This window comes from Pelodiscus sinensis, chromosome 19 (genome assembly GCF_052426305.1).
Source record: "Pelodiscus sinensis isolate ZL-2025 chromosome 19, ASM5242630v1, whole genome shotgun sequence".
NCBI lineage: Eukaryota > Metazoa > Chordata > Testudines > Trionychidae > Pelodiscus > Pelodiscus sinensis.
In genome coordinates this window covers 5,463,350-5,472,181 of record NC_143070.1, presented here as the reverse complement: position 1 = coordinate 5,472,181, position 8,832 = coordinate 5,463,350, and the positions used below count along the sequence as shown (strand labels likewise).

Below are 8,832 nucleotides of genomic sequence, written 5' to 3'. Positions count from 1 at the left end.
TCTCTCCTCCACGTTGGTCTTCTCTCCTGAGCCTCCGGTCTCTCGTTCTGTCTCTCTCTCTCTCTCTCTCTCTCTTCTCCTGCTTCCTCCCCCCCCTCCTCCTCCTGCCTCTCTCTCTGTCTCTCTCTTTCTCTTCTCCTCCCCCCCCTGCCTCTCACTCGGGGGACCGTGGAGCCCAAATGGCCGTTTGGGCTCAGCATTCACCGTGCTTAATGGGGGGCGCGGAGTCCAAACGGTGGCTTGAGCCGCTAGCCCCCACGCGGTGGCCTGGTGTGCCTCGGGCTAATTTCCAGGCTTCCCTGTACTGTAGATGCGCTATTCCAGAATAAGTTTGTTCAGAGTATTACTTCCGGAACAGCTGACTCCGAAATAAGCGTGCAGTGTAGACAGGAGTAGCCCAAGGCGGGCTGCAGCAGCTAAGGCCCCAGGCGGAACGTGCTATTGGGGCCCTGGCCTGCACGGCCGTCAGTGGAATAACGACATCATCGGGCACCCTGTGACATCATCATCGGGCGCCCCGGGTGCCCCGTTGAAGGCGACGCCCTAGGCGCCCGCCGAGTCGGCCTATAGTCTCGGGCCACCCATGAGTGTAGACGTAGCCTTAGAGCAGGGCTACTCAACACACGGGTGACCCAGAGGTGGATGGGGTAGCAGGCTCCTTTATTGCAGATACTCCTTCCGCTTCGGACCCCCACAAACCTTGGAATGCAACTGAATCACAAATTGCCCACGGGCACATTTTGGTATTGTTGTTGGTATGTAAATATACAACTCAATTACATCACCCTGTAAACCCTAATTTAATAATGAGAACAACCTTATCATACATAATCATATCCATGTGATCAAAATAATTAGACCTGCCCCTGTTTATAGCTTTTTGGGCGGTTCTCGCATCACAAAGCTCTTGACATCAGCAAGATACAAGGGGGAAAGGAGATGTGACCCTGAATGTAGATTTCAGAGCCAATGGGAGCGGAGAAGGGGGGAAGGAAGGCAGCATTGTTAACACACAGAGCATCCATTAAAAGCGACATCCTTGGTACAGCTGCTTGCGTATCAACCCTGAGCAAGCAGGAAAGGAGGGATCAAAGCAAGCCTATAAGTCAATAGAAGCAGGGTCTGCTCACGCCGTACCCCTTAGTTAAGCCTGACACAGCCCAACAGTAGGGGTGCTCTCTTGTGGGGTAGAAGGAAGCACAGAGTTGTCAGTCTGCCCTAGATCTGGCATTTGCACCTGCAGCACCACGAGGAGGTTTAGGCCTGGGCCATGATCCCCACACGTGGTGGAGCAGGTCTGCCTGCCTGTGTCAGGTCCTTGCCCCTTTTCACTGACAGGACCCCACAGCTGGGAGGGCCAGTGGAAAGATTCATTGCCTGTTCCAATGGACCCTCAACCCGTCTGTGTTTCCAAGCAGGAGTGGCCCAGGCAGAGCACGCAGCTTCCGTTCTGATCCATCAGGAGGGATTTCCTCAGGACTAGGGGAATTCCAGGTGTAGTCCCAACAAACGCCCCAGGAGAATGGAGCTTTTGATACTTGGGGAACAGGTGCAATTTCCTGGTAACATTCAGCGCTTACGGAGCACTTTGCATCCAGCCAGCTCATGGCTCTTGCACAAGGAGGTCATTAGCCCCATGGCCGTTTGAGCTGTGGGGAAACTGAGGCAGGAAAGGTCTCCCCTCTCCAGGCACAGGTACGAGGAGGAGGGGAATGTGGGGAGTGTCTTTCTACCTCTCAGTTGGGGGCCACGTGAGTGAAAGTAGCTTTTTTTTTTTCTTTTCTTCTCATTTGTGTGCAGCTCCCGACTGATTTTTCTGTGCACCATTGACCCTCCCCTCCAATGCTGCTTAAGGGCCTCAGATTATGAGGGGCCCTTAAATAAAAAAAATGACTAGTCATTAGTTGCAGCCTCACTTACCTAGATGCAAATATACAACTTTTTTGTTTCTATTTTCATTCTCCTTTCACTTGGAATCATGCACATTTTGGGGGACAATGCGGTGGCGGCCTCTTAAACGTGACATCATTTCAGACATCAGCATGGCTGACTCTGTCCCTGCTTTCCCTGGCACTGGGTATAAAGTCTGGTGTTTATAAATCTGAGGACACAACTTCTGCTGAGCCTGCATCCTCCCGTGCTCTGGGGAATCAGGTAGGAACACCTCCTCCGCTGACACAGACACAGATCTTTCATCAGAGAAATGTTGTGCCAGACAGGCGTACCTTGAATGCTGATGAAGGGGACATATATCTCCTTGTGCAATCTGGGAAAGATCTGGGAAGAGGGAAGTGTGCAAGGCTAGGCAGGTATATAAGCTGGTTGCAAGCCGACACCTTGAAGAAGGCTGTCAGGAAGTTTCTGAGAGGTAGCTGCAGATCCTGCACGTGGAGGTAAGGGATGTGGTGGTGTGTGTGTGGGTGGGTGTTTCGCCTCCTTGTGATGGCTTGGGAGGGCTCCGTCATAGAATTACAGAATGCTAGAACTAGGACTGGAAGGGATCTCGAGAGTTCCTCAAATCCAGTCCCCTGCTTTATTCTCAAATGCTCAGATGAATACAAAGAAAATATTCAGCCAAACCTTGCCAAAACCTGAAAAACAGTTGCTCCAAAGCTGTCCCAAAAAAACCCCAAACTCTCCAAAAGGCCCCAAACTGCCAAATACTATTTTTTTTAGCTCAAAACTGAAAAAAAAGTTTTTTTCAGGTGAATCATGAAAAGAAAATTGCCCCAAAGATGCTGAAAATAAACAATTAGTTTATAAAAAAGTTCCACGGTAGCTCCTGGCTCAAAGTTGTCCCAGTTAACTTTCAGAAGGGTAGTTGAGTTAATCTGTAACAGAAAAAAATTAAAAAACAAATAATAGTCTTGCAGCACCTTAAAGACTAATGAAACACGCAGATGGTATCATGAGCTTTTGTGGGCACAGCCCTCTTCTTCAGATTATTAAGTTTCCTTTGTTTCCTTATTAAGCTGTCAATGGCTCTTAGCCATGATGCGTGGGAGTCGTGTCCCTAGGCTCTGTTTGTCTGGAAATGGGTGACAGGAGAGGGATCACGTGAGGATTCCCTGTTGTGTTTCCTCCCTCTCGGGCATCTGGCGTTGGCCGCTGTGGGCAGACAGGATAGATGGACCCTGTTCTTGGGTTCTTATGTTGTCGATCTCTTAAAGAACACACTTGTTTAAAGCAATGTTGTGGTGTAAGGTTCTTTGCTTTGCCCCATTCCACCTGCCCACACAATGTTCCAGCCAGGGAGTGAGATCAGGGCGCAGGGACTTACCTCACCCTGCTTGCCCGGCATTCAAGATAGGGAGTGGACAAACCCCGACGGGAACACTGGATAGATAGGAGAGAGCAACCCCCACACACCAAGCCTGCTCCTTGGTGAGAGCACGGGGTGAGCGGAGCGGGGAAAACTTCCACCCCCCGGCCCAGCTACACCCCTTCCTCCACCAAGGTTCACAATCGTCATTGGGGAGCACAGGAGTCAATCGTTTAGAATTATTCAGAAGTGGTATCTGTACTGCCAAAAATAATGTCCTTGGAACCTAGCAGTTTACACTAACTCCAATGGGGACGTTGGATTTGCTTCACATTGTTTCTCTTAAAGTTGCATTGTTCAGGAACATAATGACAATGTTCAGCGACGAAAAATGAGGAGTCTTGTTGCTCCTCAGGGTGTGTGTACACCGCGGTGTTACTCCGAAATAACAAAGCGAGCGTCTACACAGCCATTCTATGATTTCCAAATAAATTTGAGGGGGCTTGACTTGGGCAGGACATGGGCAGGGCCATCCATGTCTCTCCGGGTAGGCAAAGCCTTCCCCTGCCTTCATTACCCACCGCCCATGAATTACAGAGTCTTCCATCACTGTTAAGAGTGAATCTTGACATGAAGAGGTTCGGGTGCTTAGTCGGCTGCTTTGTTTTTATCTCTAGCCTCTAGAAGGGAAGTGTCGGGCTGAGATGGCGTCTTCTCGTGCTCCCAGACTCCTCCGGGAGGCGCTGCCGGAGAGAAGCGAGCTTCAGGAGAAGTGCAAAGGTAAAATCCATCCTCTCCCTGAGCCTCAACCACTCCTGGCTGTGATCCTGTCTCTCCACCATGGGAGATGCTGCTGAGTTTCCTGGTGTCCTCCCAAAACTGGGCAACCTTTTAAGTCAAGGGTTGGTGAACCTAAGACCCAGGATAGGGTCCGCGGCTTGTCTGAATCTATTCCTCCAGATTCGGGGCTCCGCTGCAGCACTGGTGCTCCAGCCGCTCTGTAGTCCTCTCCCTGTAGTTGGAGCACACAAAATCTTCTAGCCTGCTCTGCACCCCCAAATCTCTGGTGTTCAAATGGAATGTGGGGAGCGTCTTTTCTTTCTCCTCAGTCGGGGGCCACATCAGTGAGGTTTCTTTTTTTCTTCTCTTCTCACTTGTGTTCAGCCCTCTGCCCTCAGACCAATTGGCCTGGGGTTGGTGGGGGAGCGTGTGAAGTTTCCTTCCCCCACCGCTGCCACCAGTGTTGCACGGTGCATAGAGGGAGCCGCCAGCGGCTCAAAACAGCTGGCAGTTCCTTCTCGGCACTGTGCGATCCTGGCAGGGGGGCGAGAGAGTTCGCACAGTCCTCCCGCCCCCAGATCCTGCTCCCAGTTATGGTGATTGGCCTGAGGGCAGGGGAGCATGGGAAGTCTCTTGCCCCCTAGGGGTAAGTGGCCCTGAGCGGCACATGGAGGGAACCTCTTGAGCACCCTCGGGCTGATGCAGGAAGGAGCTTGCCTCAGGGACCCTGCTGGGCTGCTGGCTGGGAGCCACCAATGGTAAGTGACTCCCAGCCAGAGCCTGCCTCTTGCTCCATAGCCCCTCCCACTTCCCAACCCCCTGTCCCAGGTCACCACCCAAATTCTCTGCCCCCACATCCCACCCCAGGTCACAACTCCCTCCCCAATCCTGCACCCCTGCTCCACCCCTCTCCTAGGTCAAAAATCGCTCTGCACCCCCTACTCCCTACTGGACCCTGCACCCCGATTCCCTGTCCCATGTCACAACCCCCACTCCATCTAAACGCCCTCCCAGACCCCACACCCTCTTTTGCACCCCAGTCCCTTATACCAAGCTCCCTTCTGCACCCAGCCTCCATCCCAAACCTCGTACCTCCTCCATTGAGGAGTGCAGCCTTAGACCACTTGCCAAAATCTAGAAGTGCCCCCCCCCATCAAAAATTATTGCCCACCCCTGATTTAACCAGTTAACCATTCACACCCCTAATACAGAAGATGTGGCCGCCCAGTGCTGTAGTTATTTGGCTTCTCATAGATCCACACAAGAAGCCCATGAGGGACACATGGGGCTCCAGGTGCTGGCTGTGTCAGACCTGCTCCGTGTGCTCGGGCATGTGTCCAGGGGTTTTCTACAGGAGAAGGTCTCCCCCCAACTCTAACGCTCTGCTTCTCTCTCTCCCCATCCAGCGGACGTGACTCTGGATCCAGACACGGCGGAAGAGTATCTCATAGTGTCTGAGGACAGGAAGTCCGTGACTGCAGCAGACTTCCCCCAGAGTCCACCCCCCAATCCCAAGAGATTTGAGCTTGTACCCTGTGTGCTGGGCGCCCAGGGGTTCACCTCGGGGAGGCATTACTGGGAGGTGGAGGTTGGGGATCAACGGGAGTGGGCCGTGGGGGTTGCCATAGAGTCGGTGAAGAGGAAGGAAACACTCACTCTTAAGCCAGAGGAGGGGATCTGGTGTTATGAGTGCAGGTGGCCTCGGAGGGATGCAGACGGCTCCTCTGATGTGTCCTCACAGGGGTGTGTGAAGTCTGGGAAGATCGGAGTTTGTCTGGATTATGAAGAGGGGTGGGTTGGATTTTATGAAGATGACCATACGACTGTGATGTTGGCCTCCTTCAAGGAGGAAGTTGTTTTCCCCTTCTTGTATGTGGGCTTCCCGGTTACCCTCACAATCTTGCCCTGAAGCAAAATGGGACTCGACCTCCCACCCCAGGAAAGGCACCCCTCTAGCCATTTTCTGCATCGTCTGCTGTAACCTCTGCAGCCTTGTCTACACACAAGCTTTGCACCAGCATCTGATTTAATTTGAACCGGAGCACACACCTGTGTGGATGCTCTTACTTGGGCTCCAAAGTGGTGTGGCTCAATTTTAGGGGCTTCTCTACATTCAATGGGGGATCTAAGCTGCAGCGATTGATCCACCGGCTGTTGAATTATTGCGTCTGCTTAGATGTGATAAATCAACCTCCGAGTGCTCTCCTGACGATTCTGGCACTCCACCAGGGTGAGAGGAGTAGCTGGAGTTCACAGGTGAACAGCCCTCACCCACTTCACTGTGTGGAAGACACCACAATAAGTACATCAACTTTAGCTACACTCTTTGCATAGCTGAAATTGTGCAGATTAGATCAGCTGGGGGAAGAAGGCATCAGTGTAATGTAGACTAGGCCTAAGTGTTGTCAGCACTTGTAGTTTTCCCGTGTGTGTCATAATATTTGATTTTTTCTCTTAAAGCCCCAGTTCCCTGAGTCCTGTGATTCCCTCAGGCTCTGAGCGCTTATTAAATCAAGCAATTAAAATCATAACAGCCTAAGATTTCATCAATGCACTGGAGAAGTTTCCAGGCTTCCCAGTGGCAGCAAAGAAAAAAAATGGATTCTTAAAGGCTCCAGCAAATTCAAATCCCCCACATGTATTACTGCTACTCTCGTCAGTGGGGGGATGTCTTTTTGGACTGGGGTCCGTACAGCGCCTTGCACAATAGTGTCCTGTCCGTGAACAGGTGCTACCACAATATACTAATAAGAACACTATTTTTTTTAATCTGATTTTTAAGAATTGGGGATGTTTTGAATGCGGGGGGTGGGCAATTCTGGGATTGAATTAAACTTGCTCCTAACTGATTTAAAAGGGATCATTTGTGTCGATTTAAGAAGCTTTTGAAGGGGGTTACCTATATCCAATTGACAACCCCGTCTTTTGGTAAAGGGGTGCAGCAGTGCATGGAGTTGAGACCTCCCCACTGCATTGTCGATCATCCCAGCCCTGGTCGAGGAACTCACACAACCGCCTGGCTCCCTCTTATGAGTGGTGGGTGAATGTGGGGTGAGTGTAGGGCTGTGGGAAAGAAGCCTCCAGCCCCGCCCCTTGCGCCCGAGGCCCCGCCCCCACAGGAAACCAAGCCCAACCCCATCGGAACGGCGGGCCACCTCTGCACCACAGCAGCAGGCCCCCACGTGAGCTTCCCTGACGGGGGGTGGGACGCCCGTGGTCCCAGTCTCCATGGGGAGGGGGTACTGTCCAAACCCCAGGGTGGCTGAAACCCAGAAACTGGGCTGAGGCTGGGGGCGGAGTGTGGGCGGGGTCATGCCTCCATTTTGGGCAGCCATGGCCTTCCCCCACCCATTCTACCCACTGAGCATGTTCCCTCTAATCAGTTCCATCCGCGTGGAGATGTTTTCCATCCATGTGCGGAACACATTTTGTTGTGTGCGCCGAGGCTTGTGCCCATGTGCACCACCCGGGGAAACACAACACCTCGCTGTGGGCGCTCAGCTAATCAGCAGGGTTGCCATGAACTCTGTCCTGATTGGCTGCATAAGCGCTCGGCTTACAGGGAATGCCAGCCCAGGGCTCACGCAAGGACTCTGAAGTGCATAGAGCGCGTTGACGTTCCCCCATGAGCCGCAGCTTGAGTCTAGAACCAGGGGAGGGGAAAGGGCTTCAGAGCCGGAGCTGCAATTTCCAAGCCTCATCTGCACAGGAACTTTTTGGCCTAAGCGCTGACTCCGTGGGGTGTTCTGGGGCTCGATTGCCAGTGGAAAAGAGTTAGTGGATGCTCCGAACCCAGCTTCCGCCACTCATCCCCCTGCCTCCCATCCACTGGCAGCCCTGCCAATCAGCACCCCCATCCATGGCTGTCAGGCAGCAGGTAGAACAGAAGATTCATTGATTCACAAGGACACAGGGTAGCACAGACGTGTTACAGGAACCAGGAGCATTCAGCTCAATCCATCTTGGGGATATGGAAGCCCAGGACCCAGGCTCTGGGCCCTCTCCCTGCCCCCCAGGCCAGCTAGACTCCCTGCATCCTAAACCAGCTCTTGCACTCAGCAAGGGGATCTAGCCGTGCAGGCAGCTCCGCCTCCTCCTTAGTCCAGCTTCCAAGGCAGAAAGGTGTCACCTGGTTGCACCCCCCAGCTAGGATCAGGTTACAAGAGGGTCTGAGCCTGAAGCAGTCTCCCCTCAGTGGGAGCCACACCCCAAACTCTCATCTCCAACTGGGATCAGGGAAACTGAGGCACACACACAGTGTTATGACAGCACAGGACAGGAGAAATCACATGCAACAGTCCAAAGCGAAGGGCATGACCAGGGGTGGCCTGTGCATAAAGGCTACCTCGGCAGTCGCCTAGGGCACCACATGAAACAAGGCGCCCAGTGATGACGCGACATTGGTGAGGGCTTTAGAGCTGGGAGTGCCGATCGTGTAGTCTGCCTAGGGCGCCAGATGCCGGCAGCTTGTCTCGGGCTGCCGCTGAGCGTGACCTCTCTGCTTTGCCGCAAAGTCCACACAACAATGAAATGGCTCGAGCCCCGCGAGCTGGAGTCAGCAGCTGGGCCCAGGGCAGCCGCAAGTGATCCGGTGGCTGTGAAGACACACGCATCATTTCTGCTATTCACCATGTCAGAAAAAGGCAACAAAGACATGAAGCACATTAGGAATAATACCCAGTTCCGTTACACACTGGACCCTCCTCAGCTCCATACTTGTTTGATTCAAGTAAACAGGCAAGCCAGTGCCCCCGGCAATAAGGAGAACGTGAAATAAATACAAAGTGAGT

The 8,832-nt window shown here is 52.8% G+C and overlaps 1 protein-coding gene across 1 annotated transcript; it reads left to right on the top strand.

Annotated features, from left to right (window-relative positions):
• The first annotated feature begins 2,261 nt into the window (after positions 1-2,261).
• On the top strand, positions 2,262-6,851 carry LOC102454390 (thaicobrin-like). Its single transcript, XM_025186909.3, has 3 exons — positions 2,262-2,393; positions 3,940-4,042; positions 5,449-6,851. The coding sequence occupies exons 2-3, from the start codon at positions 3,967-3,969 to the stop codon at positions 5,949-5,951; spliced, it is 579 nt and encodes a 192-aa protein (XP_025042694.3). The 5' UTR covers positions 2,262-2,393; positions 3,940-3,966; the 3' UTR covers positions 5,952-6,851.
• The last annotated feature ends 1,981 nt before the right edge of the window (positions 6,852-8,832 follow it).

Coding starts and splice junctions, on each gene's coding strand:
- LOC102454390 (XM_025186909.3), top strand. CDS start 3,967: ATGGCGTCTTCTCGTGCTCCCAGACTCCTCCGGGAGGCGCTGCCGGAG. Junction 4,043..5,448: donor GCTTCAGGAGAAGTGCAAAG/GTAAAATCCATC, acceptor CTCCCCATCCAG/CGGACGTGACTCTGGATCCA.